Genomic DNA, 21,359 nt, shown 5'->3' on the forward strand with positions numbered 1-21,359 from the left:
CCACTCCCCCTGCTTGTGTTCCCTCTCTCGCTGTGTCTCTGTCTGTCAAATAAATAAATAAAATCTTTAAAAAAAAATAAAATAAAAAAGAACGTTCAGAGAATAAATCAAAACAAGTTCCTTTTTGTGCCAATGATTAGTATTTAGGGAAAGACCAGAGAAACGAGGTTCCGACGCTAGCAGCCTTTTTTTTTTTTTTGAAGATTTTATTTATTTATTTGCGAGAGAGAGAATGACAGACAGAGAGCATGAGAGGGAGGAGGGTCAGAGGGAGAAGCAGACTCCCTGCCGAGCAGGGAGCCCGATGCGGGACTCGATCCCGGGACTCCAGGATCATGACCTGAGCCGAAGGCAGTCGCTTAACCAACTGAGCCACCCAGGCACCCTCGCTAGCAGTCTTTTGCCTCTCGCCCTGGATGGCTGGACCGCGCGCCCGGAGGGAGCAGTGCCGCCAGGAGCCGCTAGGGGCCGCTACCGCCAGCAGCGTCCGCCTGCGCCGCTCTGTGCGTCCCATGCGCCCCTCGGAGAGGAAACTGGGCCGGAGGGCGCGGCGCAGTGCATCCTGGGTCGGCGTAGCCATGGCGTCTCGTGTCCTTTCCGCTTGTGTCCGCCGACTGCCCGCGGCCTTCGCGCCGCTGCCACGGCTTCCCACGTTGGCCGCGGCCCGGCCGCTCAGCATCACCCTGTGCCCCGCGGGGGCCCGGACGAGGCCTGGGGCTCCGCAGCCAGCCTCGGTGCTCGCGCAGGTGACTCGCGGTGACTTTGCTGGGGCTTGGCAGGGGTCAGGGATCGGGGTAGGGGGGAGGGGCCAGGCAGCGGGGCCACGCCTGCCGCGGCTGGGGTGACTGGTAGACATCTGGCTCTCCGCCCATCCCACTCCCTCACGGTGCTTGGTTGACCCCTGCTGGGAGCCCAGATGACCTAGTGCTAACGAGCCGGGGCGCACACCTTCCAGTCAAACACCCCTGGGTTCGAATGCTGGCTGCCACTTTCCGAAACTTTGGGCCAGTCTCGTGACCTCAGTACTGTCGGTCTGAACGGCAAAGTTGGGGTACTAGGCTCTACTTCGTGGAGGTGCAACAAGGTTTTGAGAGCACCTAGTTGGGGTGCTTGGTAAATTCCGTTAGTCGTGGTGATAATGACAAATGTTGTGATAGCTTTCTAGGGGAAAACTGATGACAGAGTACAAAAGAGAAGCCACACTGGCCTACAACCTTCTCCAGACCAGTCTGCGTCCAGGATTTCTCCCTAGTCCCTTCTGCCTGTTTACAGGCCTCTTGGAAGTAAAGATAGGAAGAAAGTAGTATCTAGCCTTTCTGTCCGAGGAAACCTTTGTGAGGCAGAAATTTTGGTTTGGGCAGTGGTTTTCAACCCTAGTTGCACATTCAAATCACCTGAGCAGCTTAAAAGAGGGGGAAAAATCCCTTGCCCAACCCCCCTTTTGATTTACTTCTCTGAGTGAGGCCCTGGCATGGGTTTTCATTTAAGTTCCCCAGATGATTAAAGGGTTTGGCCAAGATCAAGAACTACTGCCTTAATGTAGAATAGACTCTCAAGGCCAAGTTGAGGAACCCCCCCCCCAAACCTGTGAACTTAATAGTGGTTTCAGTATTTCGGTATTGACTACATTTAGAATAAAACATAAGGATGCCCAGGTCAAATTAGTCATTGTCTCTAGAGCTGGGGTGTCTGGGTGTCTGTTTTTAGAACTCACCAAGTGATTATTTTGTGTGGCTAGGGTTGAGATTTACTGACAATGCAATGGATTAATTCATAGGGCACTAGCCCCATTGCCTGAATCAAAAGGTTAACAGTGTCACCCTGAAGTTAAGAGGGCATTATATAGAGTTGCCAAGTGTTTTTTTCCTGAGACTGATTTCCACATTAAGCTAAAATGCAAAGTGATTGTCCTTATTCATAGAGCACTGATTCTCAGACTTGATTGTTATAGATCCCTTGGGTTAAAATACAGATTCTGGGAAGGGGCCCAAGAGGCTTCATTTCCAGTGGGCTCCCAGACCTTATTCTAGGTGAAGGGTTTAGAGATACATATAAAAGAAAGACACTAGTTAGTATCTCATTGGATGCTGCAGCCTCATGTTAAATGTGCCAGCTCATTCCCTGCTGCTGTGTTCCCGAGGCCGTTCTACACTGTCTTGGTTCGTTCTTTCCCTCTACCTCTCTGCTCCTACCCTTTGGCACTTTGTCTAATCCTTAAATGTTGGTAAGTTCCAAAGATCTCTTACCACACTCTCTTTCTTGTCTGTGTCTTCACTCTCTTGGTTTTTGCTATTGCCTGTTTCCCAGTTACCCAAACTTCCACCTCCAGCCCTTGCTCATTTCATTGGGACTATTGCTCACTCCACCCATTCTGTTCCATTAGATTTTTTCTCCTCAGATCCATCCACTTTGCTGACTCCAGGGCAACTAGTTCTTCATTTATATTCCAACTCTTTACCCTCCCAAAAGGAGCTAAAGCAGTTCTCCTGGATATAAAAATACGAGACAGTATAAAACAGAAGGTAAGAAAAACAAGGGTAGTGGCCTAGAATGTAACCTGGAAGTCTTGTACTTGACCCAAGCAGGCCCCATATCTGAACTGTCTCAAAGCCAGAGCACAAAGAAGACTTCCGAAGAGTGCTGTGGGGCACGGCACCCAGATGAAGGCAAAACGCTCGTGCAGGGAGTGCTCAGCTGTTTTGTCTTTTTCAGGTGTCTGCAGCCCTGGGCCCTGCCTCTTGAGCCTCAGAGCCTGTGTCCCACCTTAACCTTCAGTCTCCAGCAACATGAAGTCATTTCTTCCCACACAGACCCACTACACTCCCATGCCTCATTTTCTTGGCCTGGCCTTCCCTCCTTGGATGTCCTTGTCCTTCCAGGGCTAACTCCAAGTTTGGTATCTCTTTCTTCCTTGCCTGTCAAGGACTGAATGACAGCTCTTGTTCAGGAAGCAGCTTACAAATACGTCTGTCGTAGCTCTTGCCACATTTTTTTTTTTTTTAAGATTTTATTTATTTATTTGAGAGAGACATGAGCGGGGGGAGGGGCAAAGGGAGATGGAGAAGCAGACTCCCTGCTGAGCAGGGAGCCGGCCATGAGGCCATGAGGCTCGATCGCAGGACCCTGGGATCATGGCCCGAGGCAAAGGCAGACGCTTAACCCACTGAACCACCCAGGCACCTCTCTTGCCACATTTTTATTACAACTTAAATAATCTATTTGGCTCGATCTTTTCCATTAGACCATAAGCTTCTCTGAGGGTAGCGGTCATGTTTTATTTATCTTTGTAGTTCCAACCCACAGCACAGTGCTCGGTACAGGAGGTAGAGCTCATAGGCTGCTGAGACAGTCCTGTGTATGAAGACAAGACATAGCCACACGTGAGGACAGGTGTGTGCACAGCACAGAGGAGGGACCTAACCAGCGCCCCCGGTGAGCACAGTCTCAAAGGGCAGGGTGTGACAGCATGTGCAGAGGCCAGGAGAGCCCAGCACTCTTACTGTTGACCCTCAGGGTGCCTGTGGAATGGAGAGACCTGAGTTGAGATAAAGACGTAGGCATGTTGTGAAGGGTGCTGAGGAATGTGGATGTTCTGTTTAGGTTGCAGGGAGTGAATATGCAACAAGGTTGGTTGAATAAGTGAGATCTTTCCTCCCAATCAGCCAGGCTGGGTGGCCCAGTAAACATGGATGGTGAGACAGTGGGAAGAGTGGGGGTAGGCTCTCAGGTGTCTGGCCAGAGCGCCAGGTGGCTGACAAGGAAGAGAGGTCTACAGGCAGGCATTTTGGAAGACAGGTAAGGAATTTATTTCCAAACTGACACCGAGATGTCGGCTACCAGAGTGGAGCCGTCCAGGGGCACCTGGTAGAGCTGGCCTTTAAAGCTGCCTCCTGGGGGCGCTTGGGTGGCTCAGTTGGTTAAGCTTCGGCTCAGGTCATGATCCGGGGGCCCTGGGATCAAGCTCCGCATAAAGCCCCGCTCAAAGCCCCGCTCTCTCTCGCTTGCTCTCAAATAAAATCTTAAAAAAAAAGAAAAAAAGCTGCCTCCTGAGCTTTAAACTGAGATTCCTCAGTTTCCCTTAGTCAGAGATGTACCTGAGTGGATACAGATGCGTTTCGATGGAGGAACCAGGCTATTGGTTTCTACTAGTCTAGTGGGTAGTCATTCTTCTGCACACAGTGCCTTCTCTGATGGCTGTGGGAAGTGACTTGTGTCACATAGAATTGTTAAGTGTGGATCTTGGGGAAAAACACCACCAGAAACATTGTTGACTGTCGGGGACACTGCTGAGCTGCTTGCCTGTTTTCCGTGCCTCCTCTTTTTTTTTTTAAACAGCTGAGATCCAGCAGGAAGGAGGCAGTAAGGCCCTCCCCAGAGGCCACGCTGGGAGGCCTGGGGCGGGATACCTTTCTCTGTCTCCTGTTTCCTGTCTGTAAAATGGGACTGATGTCAGAACTAAAGGAGGTGATGGTTTGTAAAGTGCCCAGTGCCGCGCCATAGTCTGACTGATGATAAGAAGTGTGTAAGGAGACCAGGAGGAGAGGCTTGAGAGGGAAGGAGTGGGATCAAGTACCTTGGGGCCACACTACCGCCAGAGTCTCAGAGCCCGATCCTCCTAGACAGCCCTCAGCAGCACTCACTGTGGATGTGCCTGGCCGTGTTCAGAGTCCTTCACATTCCCTCAGTGACGCCTCACAGCGGTGCTGTGAGCTTTGTCCTGTTGCTTATCCCCATTTTACAAATATGGAAACTGTGACACTGGAGGGTTAAGTAACTTGCCCGAGGCCACACAGCTAGTAAGAAAGCTAGTGCCAGGGCACAGATGTAGGCGGTCTTATTCCAGAGTCGGAGCTGTCACCCACTAGACCTGCCTGCCCCGTGCTGAGCCCACTGGAGCCCCCCACTTCGGACTGGCCTGTGCTCTCCACGTGGAGACCCCTTTAATTTCTCCGCGTGGTGCCCACTGGCCCAAGTTTGGGCACCTGCTGGTGTGGCTGGGGATGGTGCTGACCCCTAGTGGGCCACTTGGGTAGTCGTGTCCCATGTGCCATCCCCAGCCTCATCCTTCCTCGTGGGCTCTGCAGCGAAGGTCCTGTTTTCTCTTTCTCCTCAGCAGTAATCCCCCCTCATACCACTTCTTGATGTGTACACAGACAAGGCCTCTGTTAGATCCTTCCCACTCAAACTTCTTTCCTGTCATCACCACTTAACTCATTGTTCCTCCCTCTGTCTCTTTGCCTTCCGCTGTTTCATTTTACTTGTGGCTTGGAGACTTCTAGTGATTGTGGATAAGTAGGCCTGGAGATGTTCCCGTAGCGGAGGTCTCCTTAACCCATGCTGCAGTCGGAAATGAAAGGACGCTACACACATAGAGACAGAAAAGAACCAGTGCTCTTCAACTCCGAAAGCACTTAGAAATCCTTTAGAATATCCATAAAGCTCTTCATCTAATCTCTCTATAGCTTGCTGATTAAACCTGATTTCAGTACCTGATTTTTTTTTTTTGAAGATAAATATTTCTTAAACAGGTGTATACAGATTTCGTTCATTAGGCAGTGTTTTTTATTATGATTTTCATAGACCTTTGTCAGTCTCAAGGGACCATGCAAACCCACTTTCTAAGGGGAAATGCTGTAAGAACTCCAAATTAACTTACTTAAGAACTCCAGACTTAACATCACCTTTAGAAGGTAAACAAACCAGTTCAGATTAGGGACTTCTGCAGTGAGCAGAACTGTCAGACAGCTGTTTTGTTTCCTCTTGTTCTGTATTGTACCTTCCATGGCATTAAGCCTGCTGAGCTCTAAGTTGGAGTTCCTTCCATATTTGGTGAAAGCATCCAGCCAACACCCCAATACCTAGTTGATTATCAAGTAGGCTAGTATCACAGACATTTGAGATATTACTCCCGTCATGGCAAAACTCAGAAAGGCTCATGGTTTGGCTGGTGGCAATAAGACAAGCCTCCCCCGAAGGGAAACAGATTGGACCATGAGGTCTGTCGGGCTCCCTCGTGTGGGGGTTGGTAGCTGGCTCATTTGTCCTGGCTGAGGTCAGTGGCCATATTGGACCTTCCCGTGTGTGCTCCTCCAGGGAGCTGCCTCTTTGTTCACCATGACAGCTCTTCCCGGGTGTGCCATCTTGACTCAGGTGTGCCGATTAAAGGTGACAGTGGCTAGGCGCTGCAGCAGGTGCCACAAGAAGACACTCATCTGCAGACCCTACATGATTTTAGCGGCAGCCTGTCTCCCAGAGCCAGACTAGTGGCCAGAGCTGGAGTGCTGAATGTAGGAGCCGGGGCGGGGGGGGGAGGGGGAGGTCCTGGCTCTGAGGGGATGGGAGGCCCATTTTTTATGCTGCTGGACTGCCAGGGCTTCTGAAAATAACCCAGTGCTGTGACTCTGGGTGGCCTAATGGCTACAGCTAGAATCAGAGGAGGTGGTTCTCGGGAAGCACTAAAAGCTCTGAAAAGGGCCTGTAAGCGAGCGTGCATTCGTCTTCGGTTCAACGACTCTCCCGCCCTTGTTCTAGGTTCCAGTGACACAGTTGTGCCGCCAGTACAGTGACGCACCCCCTCTGACGTTAGAGGGGATCAGGGACCGTGTTCTTTATGTCTTGAAACTTTATGACAAGATTGACCCAGAGAAGGTAATCGATGTGGCTTAATGTTTTTTCTTTAAATGAGTATTTAATCAGTACAGAATTCAGAGGGTCCAAAAGGATATTGAGTAAAAAGTCTCCCTGACTCCCAGCCACCTGGTTCCCCTTCTTGGAGGCAGCCAGTGGAATCAGCTTCTCGCGTTATCTTTCCAGAGATACTCAATACATTCGCAAGGAAGTGTACTCACATATGTACGTATATTTTATGTACTGTGTGACCTTTATCTCCTACCCTTTTATTTATTTTTAAAGATTTATTTGAGAGAGAGTGCGTGTGCACAAGCGGGGTGGGGGGATGGGCAGAGGGAGAGGGAGAAGCCGACTCCCTGCTGAGCAGGGAGGACCCTGGGATCATGACCTGAGCCTAAGGCAGATGCTTAACTGACTGAGCCACTGAGGCGCCCCACTCTCCTTTTTAAAAACACACAAGTGGTAGAATACTGCAAACACTGTTCTGCACCTTTTTTAACTTAACCACTGGCATTTTTCTCATAGAGGTGCATAAACAAATTCCTTCTGTAATAATTGAATCTGCTCTGTAGGTAGGACAGTGGGGTTTTTATTATTGAGGTCTAATTGACATATAACACTAGTTTTAGGTGTACAACATAATGATATTTGTGTAATATTGTGAACTGGAAAAAAAAGGGGGGTGCACCTGCATGTCTCAGTCGGTTAAGTGTCCGATTCTTGATTTCAGCTCAGGTCATGATCTCAGGGTTGTGAGATCGAGCCCCGTGTCCGGCTTTGTGCTAGGCATGGAGCCTGTATAAGATTCTCTCCCCCACCCCCCCAAAAACTGTGAATTGATCACGGTAAGTCTGGTTAACATCCGTCACCACACATCATTATAGAAACTTTTTTCTTATGATGAAGATTTTTAGGATTACTGTCCTAGCAGCTTCCAAATATGCAGTGTAGCGTTAGTATGGTCACCACGTTGTACATTCTGTCCCCAGGATAGTTTTCCCAAGCAGTGATCAAAGATCTTAATAAAATATATAAAGTGAAATCCATCATTAGCTTTGTGTATATTGTTAATCCTTTCAAAAGAAGCTTGAATAAGTTAACATATAAAGCACACTAAGTATATGCTGGCACAGGTTAAACATAAAATGCTGGTTATCACTCTTCTTATTTAAAATATGGCCTCTTTATATTAAGCATCTTCTATGTAATGATTAAGTGACATTGTACCTCTCTGTTATCTTGAGAAGCAAAAACTGTCACGGACTGAGTTTTGTGTCTGGCGTTCCTTTCTTGCAGCTCTCGGTAAATTCCCACTTTATGAAAGACCTGGGCTTAGACAGTTTGGACCAAGTGGAAATTATCATGGCCATGGAGGACGAATTTGGTAACGGGCTAAGTCTGGGGTCTGCACAGTGTGATTCATGATTTAGGTGGAAGAGATGCTGGGGGTCACAACTGGAATTTGAATCAAATACAGAAATAGAAACAGCACCCCCCCCCCCCACGTGCTTTCTGTCAGATGAAGTCAATACTAGGGATGGTGCACTCACTTAGAACACACTTGGTGTGGGGCCAGCGGAGGGCCCAGTGTGGTGCCGAGGGCTGAGTGACCAGAAGCAGCCTGGGGGAGGATGGGATTTGGATGCTCTACGTGGGGCTCCAAGGTGAGCACCCTGAATGGCCATGCCCAGAGAAGTAACTAGGTGTGCCCGGGACACACACACACACGTACACACACACGCACAGACCTGGTTTTCTGCCATGCCTCCCATGCACACTCCCAGGTTATGCTTGTTTCTCAGACACTTGTGCACAGGAGACCTTTTAAGGGTCCATGGCTCAGTTTTTGGGTAAGTTGCCTGAATGAAAGCCAAGGGGCTTCTGTGCTATCCTCCAGAGCAGAACATAGTTAAAATTCCTCACAGATTATGCTCACTAGAGGGATGGTATCAGTTAGGGGTAGGATGGGAACATGTTCATGAAAATGTCCTGGAATTAGATGATGGTGATGGTTGCACAACTTGTGAATACACTAAAAACCACTGAATTTTATACTTTAAATGGGTGAATTTTCTATCCTATGAATTACAGCTTTTAAAAAAAGAACCAGCTGTTATACCAATATAACTTGTCTAGAACATAACTGGCCCATAACTTAAATGGGATTCAGGGTTGCTGGAAAATTTTGATGTACGTGTTGCGTGGTAAGGAAGTTTGAGATGTGTTTAATTTTAAAGGATTTGTTTTTCTACACTCATGCATTGTACATTTTACTTTTAGGGTTTGAAATTCCTGATACAGATGCGGAGAAGTTAATGTGTCCACAAGAAATTGTAGATTACATTGCAGATAAGAAGGATGTATATGAATAAATCAGGTAAATCATTTAACTTACAGAATGATGTCCTCCCATAGAATTAACCTCTCTGTAGTTCTTCAATAAAGTAAGACTCAGGAAGAAATGGAAACATTGGGAAATGCTTGACAGATTTTCACTGGTTATAAGACATAGGTCCTCTCTGGTTATCTGCCACTCAGAGGGGCTGGCCTTAGTGATCATCTTTATCCTTGAGACGGGCCGTGAACAATTCATTTTTGGACAGGACTTCCTTGATTGTCCTCCTCATAAAAGCAGTCTTGTACAAAACACCGAGCAGGGTAACCCAGAAGCGGAGACCTCTGCCGCCCTCGGTTTCACACCCGAAGTCAGCCCAGCCTGCTATCCTGGAAGCTGAGATGGCCTCTTAATCAGGCAGGAGAGGCCTCCTGGTTAAGAGGCTGGACTCTGGAGTCAGACAGCAGACTTTATACTCCACTCTGTCCGGATCTGTAAGTCTGGTGATCTTGGGCAGGCCGCCTAGCCTCTGTGCCTGTTTCCTCAGATGTAAAATGGGGATAATGACAGGGCCTCCCTGAGGCTTTCCTGAAGGTAAAATTCAGTGTATGCAAATTACTTAACAGCACGTGGTAAAGAAGCCTGTATGTAGACATTAGCTGTTGTTTTTCAGGCTCTAGTATGATCAAGTGGTTGATTTTTTTTTTTTTAATAAACATTGTATTAAGTGTCTGTAATTTTGATTACCCTGGATTGAGCACTTCAAGTCATTGAAAGTCAGTGCACCAAAAAGAAACACTGAACTAACTTTGTCTTTGCCAGACCCCCTTTTTTCACTGAGAGAGGAGTCGGAAGATGCTGGCGAGTGTCTGGAAGTGAGAACGCGTTTTGGCATTATTGCTGCCTTTGACAGAGTAATTCTGTTTAGACTTGTATTTAAACTGTCTGTTTTTTCCTTTGAAAATAAATCTATAAAGCCAACATTGTTCTCAGTCTTCAGTTTTTCAGTGCCTGTAAAGTGCTTGTTTATGTTGACTTTACTTAATATTTTATTTTTTTAAGTAGGCTCCTGCTGGGTGCGAAGCCCAGTGCAGGACTTGAACTCATGATCCTGAGATCAAGACCTGAGCCAAGATCAAGAGTCAGATGCTTGGGGCGCCTGAGTGGCTCAGTCATTAAGCATCTGCCTTCGGCTCAGGTCATTAACCCAGGGTCTTGGGATCGAGCCCCGCGTCGGGCTCCCTGCTCCGCGGGAAGCCTGCTTCTCGCTCTCTCCCTCTCCCACTCCCCCTGCTTGTGTTCCCTCTCTCGTTGTCTCTGTCAAATAAATAAATAAAATCTTTAAAAAAAAAAAGTCAGATGCTTAACTGAGCCACCCAGGCACCCCGAGTCTTAACTTTGCTTAGTATTTTTAAAGATTTGTCTGGTTAGTCATTGGTATTCATGCATATAAAAAATGACTTGTCTAGCAGTGTATCTGAAATAAGTTCCTCTCCCATTGCCTTCAGTGTGAGGAATGAGTATTAGTGAAAAAAGGACTTTTTGCCTGAAAAATGTTTTTTATCTTAAGTTTAGCAGATGTATTAGCTGACACCAGCATATATGACTGATTTTTCCTCCCTGTCCTATGGATCTTTCCAAATTAATAGAATTTAATACTTTTGGAGGATAGAAAGCTCTCTTTGCTCCTGGAAGGTCACTTTGACACGGATCCCTTTGTCCTACATCAGTAAGTAGCAGCGCTGCTGCTTTTATTCTTAGCACCGTGTGAGATCGTGTGTGAGGGCTGAAGCAGGCAGTTACCTGCTCCCGATGAGACTTCGTTCGAGATAGTTGCTCTGCTTTTACCGAAACTTCCGGTTTGTAGGAGGGAGGGAGTCCAGGGCTTATGGTACATAGGAAGTAGTGACACAGAAGCGCAGGGACTGTGAGGGGCCCTCAGCTGGCAGAGACTCCCGGGGCTGAGGGGGGAGGCGGTGGAAGGGCTTGACTGCTTCCGCCAGGCCTGGGGTCTGTCCTGGGGTCACCCAACGCTGCCAGTTCCTGCTGTGTTGCTCCAGGCACAGGAGACAGACATGCCTCCTTTTCCAGCAACAGGAAGCACCTTATATAGATGTTTTAATACTTTACAAGTTCTTGGAAGATGCCAGATGGGCGCGTAAGGAGCACCCTTACTCTCGGACAGCAGCATCTAATCCGCAAATAGCCTGAGTGCCTCCTGGGCGCTGGAGAGCCGCGAGGGGACAAAACAGGCCTTGGCTCCTTACATGGGGATGGACCACAGTTTAACATCTGTGGTCAACTGGTCTTCTGGTTCTACAACCCCTTGGCAGCTGCACATTTTGCCAAAAAATGCCCCTGTGGTGGTTTCCGCTGAAGGTCCCACAGCTCAGGGGTGCTCGCGCTGAACTGACCACTTGGCTGCCGTCTTAACCACACACCTGCAGAGGGACCCGTTCACATCCTGCAGCTGTGGGAAGTCTCAAAGGAGCCAGAGTAAGGGAAAAAGTCACTGAGTACGCACAGATAATTGGCTGGTGATGCTACTTTAGGACCTGGATGTTAAGCAACTGCAAAGATCTTTCTACTCTAAGAACTTGCTGGAAAAATCTTTGACAGACTCGTGTGCCACCACAGGTAGGCCGTGCACTGGCCCAATGTAGCATTCCAAAGGGTGTGTGAATTACAACAGAATAAATGAGATTGTGTGCATTTTTTATTTTTTGGTATGATTTTATTTGAGAGCGAGCACAAATGGGGGGAGAGGGAGAAGCAGACTCTGCACTGAGCGCAGGACCCAACACAGGGCTCGATCCCAGGACCCTGGGATCATGACCTGAGCCGAAGGCAGACGCTAAACTGACTGAGCCACCCAGGTGCTCCTGTGCATTTGGTTTAATGGCCTCCTACAAATGCCTTTGAGGATCTGTGGTAGGCTGTTTCCTTGGTGCCACGGTGGCTATGAGGCCAGTCATGACCGGCTTCCTGTCCCGTCTCCAGTTTTGCCACATCACTCTTGGCTCTTCTGTGTCCCCTCAACAGCAGGCGCACTCATTCACTCCGTGAAACCATTCCACGCCCACCATGGACTGGGCACACCACCAGGCAGGGCCTGAGCACACATCTCCGCTGAGAGCTCACCGTGTGTAGGGGAGACTTAAAATCCGGGTGATGCATCCTACTCAGCTTCAGCAGGAATGCAACAAGCACCGCTGCTCCCGATCTGATGGGCCAAGACGGACGTCACCTCCAGGTTTGGCTGGAATCATTTAACCTGAATCTGATCATGAGGAAATGAATCCAGAAGGTGGGACTTTAAAAACATCTGTGCCATGGGGAAAAAAGGACAGGGCAACTATTCTAAATTAAAAGGGACCAGAGATATGTCAACTTCATGGTATGTGAAAGGACTGGGGGAAAAGAATGTTTTGAGAACTGGACTGTATGTAGGTGATATAAGTTGGATTTCTCAGGTCTAATAACAGCATTATGGAGCAGACCTTATTCTCAGGATAGAGACACCCTGACATTTTGGAGTAAAGCATCAAGATGTCTCCAGCTAATTTAACTTTCAGATGGTTCAGCAAAAGAAAAAAGAACAGTGAAAACAGCACAATGTTAACAGCTGGCAGCCAGGTGACAGGCACGTGCGTGCATATGTCTCTTCACTGAACTGTTCCGTTTGGTTTGAAAGCTGTCAGACTAAAAAGGGATAAGCTTCATGGTACATGTGACAAAGAGTATACTGATGGCATATAGGTGGGTAGCCAACCATATGAGATTTTACACAGTGACGTGGAAAGATGAGTGTTTTAAATAAAAACATTATAAATAGCATGATCCCATTTCTATAAAACACACACCAAATGTTAGTAATGAATGCCATGATATGGTAGAAATACACTGGCTTATTTTTGTTAATCAGTACTCTTAAATAACGGGGCGCCTGGGTGGCTCAGTTGGTTAAGCAGCTGACCTTTGATTTTGGCTCAGGTCATGATCTCAGGGTCCTGGGGTCAAGCCCCAGATGGGGTTCTATGCTCAGCAGGGAGTATGCTTGACATTCTCTCTCTTCTCCCTCTGCCCTTCCCCACTGAACTCTCTCTCTAAAATAAATAAATCTTCAAAAAAAATTATACAGGGGCACCTGGGTGGCTCAGTCTTTAAGCATCTGCCTTCGGCTCAGGTCATGATCCCGAGGTCCTGGGATCGAGCCCCACATCGGGCTCCCTGCTCAGCGGGAAGCCTGCTTCTCCCTCTCCTGCTCCCCCTTGCTTGTGCGCACACGCTCTTGGTGCGTGCTCTAATAAAATCTTAAAAAATTTTTTTAATTAAAAAAAATAAAAGTACGTGAAAACTGAGCAGAGGCGCTGATGTGTGGGAGAGCCACCAGCAGGCAGTGAGGCCTGAGCAGAGTTCCTAAGGTTCTGTAGGAGCTAGCCAGGCAGGCAGGAGAGCAGCGTACATCAAGACAGGAGGTGGGTCGTCAGTTCGCTCAGTCTGGGCACTGCTACAGCATGAACTCATGGGCAGAGTCGCCTGTGACTCCCTGTGGCTGGGATCAGGTCACAAAGGAGGGCTTCAGTTTGATTAAAGAACACGTCAGCAGCAGGTGCCGACAGGATCTTCTGCAGGGGAGACAGTCAGATATACTTGGCCTCAGACCCTGATAGCTATGCAAAGAGTGGGCTGAGGGCATGGAAAAGCCCATGAGAAAAACGTGGATTTTGGGGTTGGGATGACAAGGGATGGACTGGAAAGATATTCTGGGAATAAAAATGGCAGCACTTGGTCAGATGAAAAAGGCAGCGAGCCTAGGATCTCCCGTGTATGGCTTGGGTGCTGCCCGAGCTGCTGTCTGAAATAGGGAATGGAGGAGGATCAGATTGAAGGGCGAGAGAATTTCAGGGGGACTGTGTTGGATTTGTTTGCGGGATACCCAAGCAAGTGACGGATAACCAGCAAGAGCTCAAGAAAAACTCTGGACTGGAGCCACGGGGCTGGAGTCTGAATGTTCGCCAGGTGCTTCCCCGGGGCTGGTTCCCTCCAGCTGCGAAGTCCCCATTGAGTTAAGCTCTCAGCCTTAAGGACTTGAAGTGAGAATGACTGACCCTCAGTTCCTGGGACGGATCCTTACATGTATGAATTTTACCTCCTTCAAGGATGGATCAGAGCTGACAACTGAGAGGATTACCTACCACTTAAAATTTTTTTAGCAAGTACATGTATTACTGTTTTCATTTTTAACATGGTAGCCAATTAATAAACAAATGTGAGGGTTCAAAGTTTAAAAATAGGACTTACAAACACCTATAGCTAAACCAGAGAAAGAAGAAATCTACAAAAGAAAAAGCCGAGTTCTCTCCTTGGTTCTCAACCATAAGGTGCTATCTAGAGCACAGACTAGCTACAGGCGAAACCGAAACCGGGTTCTGAATGGTGGCCTCTGGCAGGCACACAACCTGGCTCAGCCACGTGGCTTCTCTGTGCCCGTTTCCTTTAATAGGTAAAGCGCGGGTGACCAGGGATGTGGCAAAGGGCTGGCGACAACACATGTGCATCATCTGACCCAGCGCCTGGCACACGGTTAAGACTCGATGAAGGAGCTGATGTCACAGGACCTGAAGGCAGCATGTGCAAGTCCCTTACCAAGTAGCACTGGCTTGGCCTGTGGCAAGAGGTCGAAAGCCTGCTAGGTGGTCTGCCAAAGCTGCTCTGTTTTCTAGTCTGGAGTGTCTGAAAGCCCCAGACTCAACAATGAATGGAGATCAATTAGGACATGCTTTAGATGCTAAGGTTACCATGTCTGTGTGTTTGCGGAGGGCAGGGGCAACAAGCCAATTAACAGCTCTAGGTGGCAAAGCAGAGTTGGGAGTTAGCGGGTCAGGCGCCTGAAAACCTGACTCGAGCGCCTGCACCGGGCTAGGTCTGAGACTCTGGATTTTCCGGTTACATGAGCCAAATCACTTTGCCTACGTCATGTGAATCAAGATTGTCACCAAAAACCAAGAGTTCGGTGTCCTGGAGCCCTGGAGTCTGTAAGTCCTAGACTTAGATGTGGGAGGGAAGCCAGAGTGATCAGCGGATGAGAGGATTCTGCCCCATGAGGTGCTAGTTTCCTGACTATGGGTCCTCTAGAACCACGGCTCGGACCAACCATGACAAACTCACGACATAAAAAAGAGCAAGACAGGACAGAAGGGAAGAAGAGATCGGGGGGTCACAGTGTAAATTAAGATGAAAGAAATATATGGGGGAAATTACTTTCAGGTGAGAGAAAAACCAAGATTAGCAACAGAAAAGCTAAAACGGTATTGAAAAAAACCACAAGATTGGGATAACGATTTAAAAACGGAAGCCTGGTGGGCTCAGTTGGTTAGGCACCCAACTCCTGATTTTGGCTCAGGTCATGATCTCAGGGTTCTAGGATCAAGCCCCATATTGGGCTCCACATTCAGCAGGGAGTCTGCTTAAGAATCTCCCTCTCCCCCCAGCTCATCCTCCCTCTCTCTCGCAAATCAATCAATCAGTCTTTCAAAACATAAGGACTATGAGTTGGGAAACACTAGCTCTAGAAGATATTTTGGTGTGTCTACCAGGTATTACTGAATCGACAGGAGTTTTCCCGGGCGAGACAATGCTGTGTGGTAAGGTCTGACAGTGTCATTCTGAGAGGAGTGCTCAATGCCACGACGTCTGCATGTCTGTCAAACGTTCCAGTAAAATAAAGTGCACGTGTGTCTGGGGAAGCAAGCAAGCATGCGTGGTTAGTATTTTAACAACTGGTGAAAGCCAGGTGAAAAGTAAGAGGTGGTCACTGTAGCATATTCAACTTTCTGTAGATTTGAAAATGTCCAAAGCAAAACAACAACAAAAAAAGGGAAAACAGCAAGGAATTAAAATTAGATAAGGGGGAGAGGGGTAAAACAGAAGCAAGAAACTTGAGAATTTCGGAGTTATAAAATGGGGTGAACAGTAGGAAAGGTTCTATCAGGAGAGTAAGGCTAACAAGGCTTCAGATCAAAATTAGCCTTGATAAACTAGGGAAAGCCAGAGGGGCTAATCCTGGCTCAAAGGGGCCACGTAGTGTGGCAGAGAGCTCGTGGGTGGGAAGCATGTCATGCTCCCATAGCATGGATGGGCTGACCAGAGCACCTCTTGAGCAAGAGTAGGAAGAAGTCCATTGCCTCTTGCCCTGTCTGATTCGTGGGGAGCCTACCACAGAAAGGGTTCTGTCAGTTACTACTGTTGACTGAATGTCACACACCTCCCCAGAAGGTACGGTAAGGTATTTAGGCTGGAGTTTATCTCATTCTCCATCTGAGGGGTCGATCATCCTGTTAGTTTGAAGGGGCCTGAGAGAACTCTTCAAAACTGGGATAAAATCCAGCAGCACCCTCTGTACAGACAAGATTCTCCAGGTGGCCATCAACCAACGTATAGCACATGGCACAGTCCACCCCTCTCTCCCACAGAGCAGATCCTTAAGGACCTGACAGCATTGCTTTGGGATTGAGATACTGGGAAGATGGGGGGAGGGGCAAGGAGACCAGAACCTTCAGGAACATTTACAAAGTGGGCAGAGAAGAAGAGAGGGCCCCGTGGGTGGTACTGGGTCAAAACCAGTTGTGACAAACTATAATGACTCTTCATGCCAAGGACTGTTTTTGTCCTGTTTTGGGAAATAGATCTCCCCCCTGCCCCCTGCCCTGGTCTTCGCAGCTTGCCGCAAGAGCTGTAGCTCCATCCCAGTGATTTATTAAACACGTCCTCGAAGGCTGAGTGGCCAGGTGAAGTCACGCACGGCACTAGTCAGAAGGCTTAAGGACAGGGAGGCAGCTTCCCTGACGCCTGGAGGCCGGAGCACGGAAGGAGGGCTGCCCTACCCCGAGTGTGTCCGACCAGTTGGTCATTCTGGCTAACACAGGAAATAAACCCAAATCGCTGTATCGCCTGTTTTGCACAGGAACAATTTTGGGTACACTTAGAGCCAAATACATAAAACAGTACTATAGCAGACCACAGCAGCAATAAAAACAGGCCCGGGCCCAGTCCCAAATATCGGGCAATGCCCAGTACGGATCAGGCGCATGAAAAACTGGAAGGAAAAGGAGACGCAATTAATTATCAAACTTTAATTGATAGACTAATCTTACAGGATAAACAATAAGACAGCTAGTCAAGGTTACACTTTAAAAAAAAAAATCCAGCAGCGCAGATCTAATAGACTAAATACGTTCATCTCCTCCCAAACAGGCATTTGATTTAAAAACAGAAACCAGGACAGAGCGCACACCACAAGAAAACATGGTACTTACGTATATTGTCAAATAATTCTGCAGAACTCTTTAAGAAAGAAAAGGAAAGAGGTTTCCAGAAATTGAGAGAGCAGTAGAACCACCCAGCCTGGCCGGTCGAGGTGCCAGATATTCTGCACTTCGGAGGGCTCCTGACCACCTGTAACTTCGGAGAGGCCGTGCGGCCCTATTAGCAAACAGGTGTCCCTCCTCCCTGGAGAGGACTTCCTCCCAAAGCCTTCAGACAAAGGGACCATCCTTTTCCAAGACAACAGGCATGAAGAGAGCAACAAGGAGCAAGAGAAAGGTCTCCCTCATAAGAAGATGAAGTGGAAAGCAAGCCTGCCCTTGCACGGCCCTGGCACACGGAGTCTATCCATTCCCCTTCGCTGCCCCAGCAAAGAAAGGGTGGGCCAAGTGCAAGAGCCCAGGATGGCTCCTCCAGGCACATGGTTAAAGTAAGGAAAAAAGGAAAGCAAGTCCCTTTCAGCTGATATATGGCAACTTTTCTGAGACGTGGCAAAGTGGCAGAGTTGGTCTCTTTGGCCCTTGTAAGACAGAGCAGCAACTAAGAAGCCTACTGAGGCCTCCCTGGCCCCCACTGTGTCCAAGAGACATCCTTAGCTCAGTTCAATAGCATCTAAAAAGAGCGAACACTACTTGCGAAAGGCCCTGCTTCAGTGAAAATACTCCATACCGGAGAGTTCCGGCAGCTCGTGACTCGGCTTTTCAGAGGACCGGACTGACAGAACCAGAGCTGTGCGGGCCTGGGGCCTGGGGCCTGGCCGGGGTGACCTGGTCATCGCTCTGCCAAGTGGTCTCTGGGAGGGAAGAAAGGCCTGCCGTCTATGAGCAAAGCCCCGCAGGATGACCGCCAGCACAAACCCTGGGGGAGGAAGCAGCCCTTCGGGAAGCGTGGAGAAGCGCCCCGCAGGGAAGAGAGGACGAGCCTGGCTCCCCGCGCGCTGAGCCCCTCCTGGGGACCAGCTCGTCCTGATGCATGTCCTCTGCCACGGTGAGGGAGGGCACGGCCCCAGCGAAGGGACCGCACGGAAACAATCCTGAGGACAAATTAACACTGTGATGCCACCGAGGGGGACGAGGACTTCAATTTGCTAACACAGATTTAGTCAGAACATTCTGGACCGTAAACAAGGTTAGGAAGAGACCACTCACGGGACCGAGGGAAAAACCGTGAATACTGCTGTGACCCAGACATGGATCTAAGTCCAATATTTCTCCCAGTGGCTTCTGGTGCTGTCCACCTCTGCTCTCCCGAGGGCTCCCAGTAAGGTCTCCATGTAGACAGGGTCAGGAGCCAGAGCTCGAGATCGTTCTAGCAAATTTACTGAGCTCTGTAAAACAATACTCCAACGGCTCTGTACGAAAAGATGTCGTTGACATTATTATTTATATATAGTATCTTGAAGTAAGGAAAAAAAAGCACCATTTTACGTAAAATAAAAAGGCTCACGCAGGCTTTGGTCCTGTCTAGAAATGACAGCAGCCTGAGTGAGAAGCGGTTTGGCCCTTGGGGAGCAGGCAGACAGGGGACACACACACTCTCACTGGAGGGGGCTGGGGGTGGGGTGGGGTGGCAAGACGGCACAGGCAGCCACGGAACAGGGCAAGCGAGGAGACCTGGCGGGAAGGGCCTCTGAGAGCAGCACTGTGAGGCCAGTCTGGGGACAGAGACACCTGCTTCGCGAGAACAAAGGTGGGCGTGTGGCACTGTCAGGACACGTCTCCAGGACAGGGGCACTGGCCAACAAAAAGGGCAGTGTTCAGACCGAGAGGACCCTCTGCTTGCTACGACATCGTTTCCTCCGCAGACCTGTCCGCTGCAGAGGAGGCTCTGACAAGTAGCACAGCAGCTCTTCTTCTCCAGAAACTGCAGGCCAACGGGGACAGAAAAGCCGCAGTGACTGCTCCTTCTTCAAGGGGTGACAAGCAGGCGGTTTCTTGGACGCTACACTTCACATAGGTACGTATGCCCCCACAAAAACAAGAGTAGAGTTCCCTGCCCAGATGCATAACCGGGCAAGGGCTACACCGTGAAAAGCACGAGTCTGTCTACATGGGCTGGATTCCTGAACTACAGCTTGGAAGGGAAGGGCGTAGAGTATCATCATTAACTGGCTCACAAGGAATAGTCATCTTAGGCGAACACATGCTAATTACATTTCACAGGATGAGGGGAAACAGCCTAGAATCCAGAGTGTGAAGTTTGGAAAATCTCTCGCCAAACCTTACTATGAGAGCCTGCAGCCAGGGAGAGGAGAATTGCAAAGACAGCCAGCAGAGAAACAGCAAAGAGCACAAAGGGTATCATTCACCAAGAGACTCGCCCTCGTGTCCGAGTCGATCGAGCCATAAGGAGACAACAGAAGCTCACGTGTACCAAGAACATAAGGGCTAAAACCAGAAGAGGGTGAGCTAATCACGAAAGCAATTTATCCCATTTTCGATGTTTAAGTACATCGGCCAACCCACTAGGTCAACAGATCTTTTATTGAGAAAGGCAGCATCTCTGAACCTGGGATGAAGGACACTTGAACATAATGCATGAGCAGAAGGACCAAATGGAGAAGCAGTAATTGAAATAATCGTTGGACTGCTTAAGAATTTCTCGGAATTTCAAAAGAAAGAAGGATCTGGGCCTGAGGCTATATGGCCATAGAAACGTTCTTCCATCCAGCTCCTCGTTGAAGAGGCCTTTGTCGGCCTGGGAGCAGTGGCTTTTGGGCAGCGCAGCCCAGACACACCCATGCCAGGCTAGGCCTCAGAGCCAAATCAGGGAGGGCACCACACAACCAGGACACCAGCAGGTGGAACTCCCCAGAGACCGCGGCCCAAGGGGCAAGCCGTTTGGACGGGAGTCACTGTGAGATACTCCGCTGCTCGACGCCCAGCACAACAGGCGCGAGAGCTCCCTGCCCTAGACCCAACAGCTCTTCCTCTCCCACCGTGCGTTCTCGAGCAGCAACACGGTGGGAGGGAGGCCAGGAGAGGAAGCATCGATGAGGTACAAAACCGGGAACTGACATCTTTGGGTTTTTAAAACAAAAATTCAAATCTAAGAAGTGAGAACATACAAAACGGAAAAAAATCAAATCTGAATCCATGGACAGAAAAATATGGCTTACTAACCCCCCCACCATTTTGCATACAATTTTATATGAGAAAAAACAAAACGAAAACCCAATTCATCACAACGCAGTCCAAATGTTTGCAACCGAGGATTTATGAAAATATTTCAGTTGAAATCGCCTTAAAAAATAAAAAAGGAAACCAGCAAGCTTTTGATCATTACTTTCTAAACAAAACTGGTAGATCTACTCTCAAACGCACTGAAGAGTATTCCACACAACGTGCTCGGAACTCAGATTTATTGATTTCCACCATACGGACTTTAAAAATGGTATGAAGCTGACTGCCAGAAAAGGGAACCGGTGATTTTAAGTTAAAATTAAGCTAATGGTGAAAGTACATCACCTCTGGCTTCAGTCACCACATCGCCTTAGAGTGGATATAGGTTTTTTGTTTGTTTTTGAACAAAGTCCCAGAACTCTGAAATCCAGGGATGCTGCAGGCCTCTCCCAGCAATGTCCTTCACTTTGGGTCAGTCTCCTGGGCCAGAGGTGAAAGTGCTTTCAAAAATACTGCCACTTCCCCAGCACAGTGTCTTTGATTGCATCCACATATTGAGTTGGGACCCAGTACACCCAGTAGTAAGAGGCTTCCGTGGGGCCCAACTGAAACGCCTGGAAGGGAAAAAGGAAAACCAAGCGGTACTTCAGAGGTCGGGAGACTGAGCAAGCAGCACGACAAACACGGGGAGGGCGGAAAAGTGAATTAATGAAGGGAAGGGGGAAACACTGTGCACAAAGGGAGCATTCTCCTGTCCCCCCTTCCCCCAAAAAGGGTGGTGGCAGAGTTAAGCATAGCCGACCCTAAAGCAGTGGCTCCCAAACTTGCGTGTGCATCAGAACCATCTGGAAGGCTTATTAGAACAGACTGGTTGGGCTCCACCCCCTAGAGCGTCTGATTTGGGAGGTCTGGGGCCTGAGAATCTGTGTTTCTAACAAGATCCCAGG

General features: G+C 48.7%; 2 protein-coding genes across 8 annotated transcripts in view; one reads left to right on the forward strand and one right to left on the reverse strand.

The window, feature by feature from the left end:
• UBFD1 (ubiquitin family domain containing 1) overlaps positions 1 to 21,359 on the reverse strand; it is a 42,292-nt gene that overhangs the window by 10,077 nt on the left and 10,856 nt on the right. For 3 of the 7 annotated variants that reach the window (XM_031025345.2, XM_006730808.3, XM_031025343.2), the window contains one exon: positions 20,635 to 21,026. The exons of 1 other annotated variant lie outside the window; for it this stretch is intronic. In XM_031025345.2, coding sequence (XP_030881205.1) covers positions 20,875 to 21,026 — 152 coding nt within the window. In that variant the 3' untranslated portion in view covers positions 20,635 to 20,874. Of the gene's footprint in view, positions 1 to 17,080; positions 18,642 to 20,634; positions 21,027 to 21,359 lie in introns of those variants that run through there. 3 more of the 7 variants (XM_081819847.1, XM_081819841.1, XM_081819844.1) reach the window with 2 other exon arrangements.
• On the forward strand, positions 544 to 9,946 carry NDUFAB1 (NADH:ubiquinone oxidoreductase subunit AB1). Its single transcript, XM_006730809.3, has 5 exons — positions 544 to 746; positions 6,532 to 6,648; positions 7,927 to 8,014; positions 8,911 to 9,007; positions 9,788 to 9,946. Exons 1-4 carry the CDS (start codon positions 579 to 581, stop codon positions 9,000 to 9,002), a joined length of 465 nt encoding a protein of 154 aa, XP_006730872.1. The 5' UTR covers positions 544 to 578; the 3' UTR covers positions 9,003 to 9,007; positions 9,788 to 9,946.

The sequence above is a fragment of the Leptonychotes weddellii genome, chromosome 5 (genome assembly GCF_054177405.1).
Source record: "Leptonychotes weddellii isolate Sample4059 chromosome 5, ASM5417740v2, whole genome shotgun sequence".
NCBI classification, from domain to species: Eukaryota; Metazoa; Chordata; class Mammalia; order Carnivora; family Phocidae; genus Leptonychotes; species Leptonychotes weddellii.

Excerpts from the sequence above, each read along its gene's own strand:
- NDUFAB1 (XM_006730809.3), top strand. The coding sequence starts at position 579 with ATGGCGTCTCGTGTCCTTTCCGCTTGTGTCCGCCGACTGCCCGCGGCC. Across the intron at positions 6,649-7,926 it reads ACAAGATTGACCCAGAGAAG|CTCTCGGTAAATTCCCACTT; the intron begins GTAATCGATGTG and ends CCTTTCTTGCAG. Across the intron at positions 8,015-8,910 it reads GGCCATGGAGGACGAATTTG|GGTTTGAAATTCCTGATACA; the intron begins GTAACGGGCTAA and ends TTTTACTTTTAG.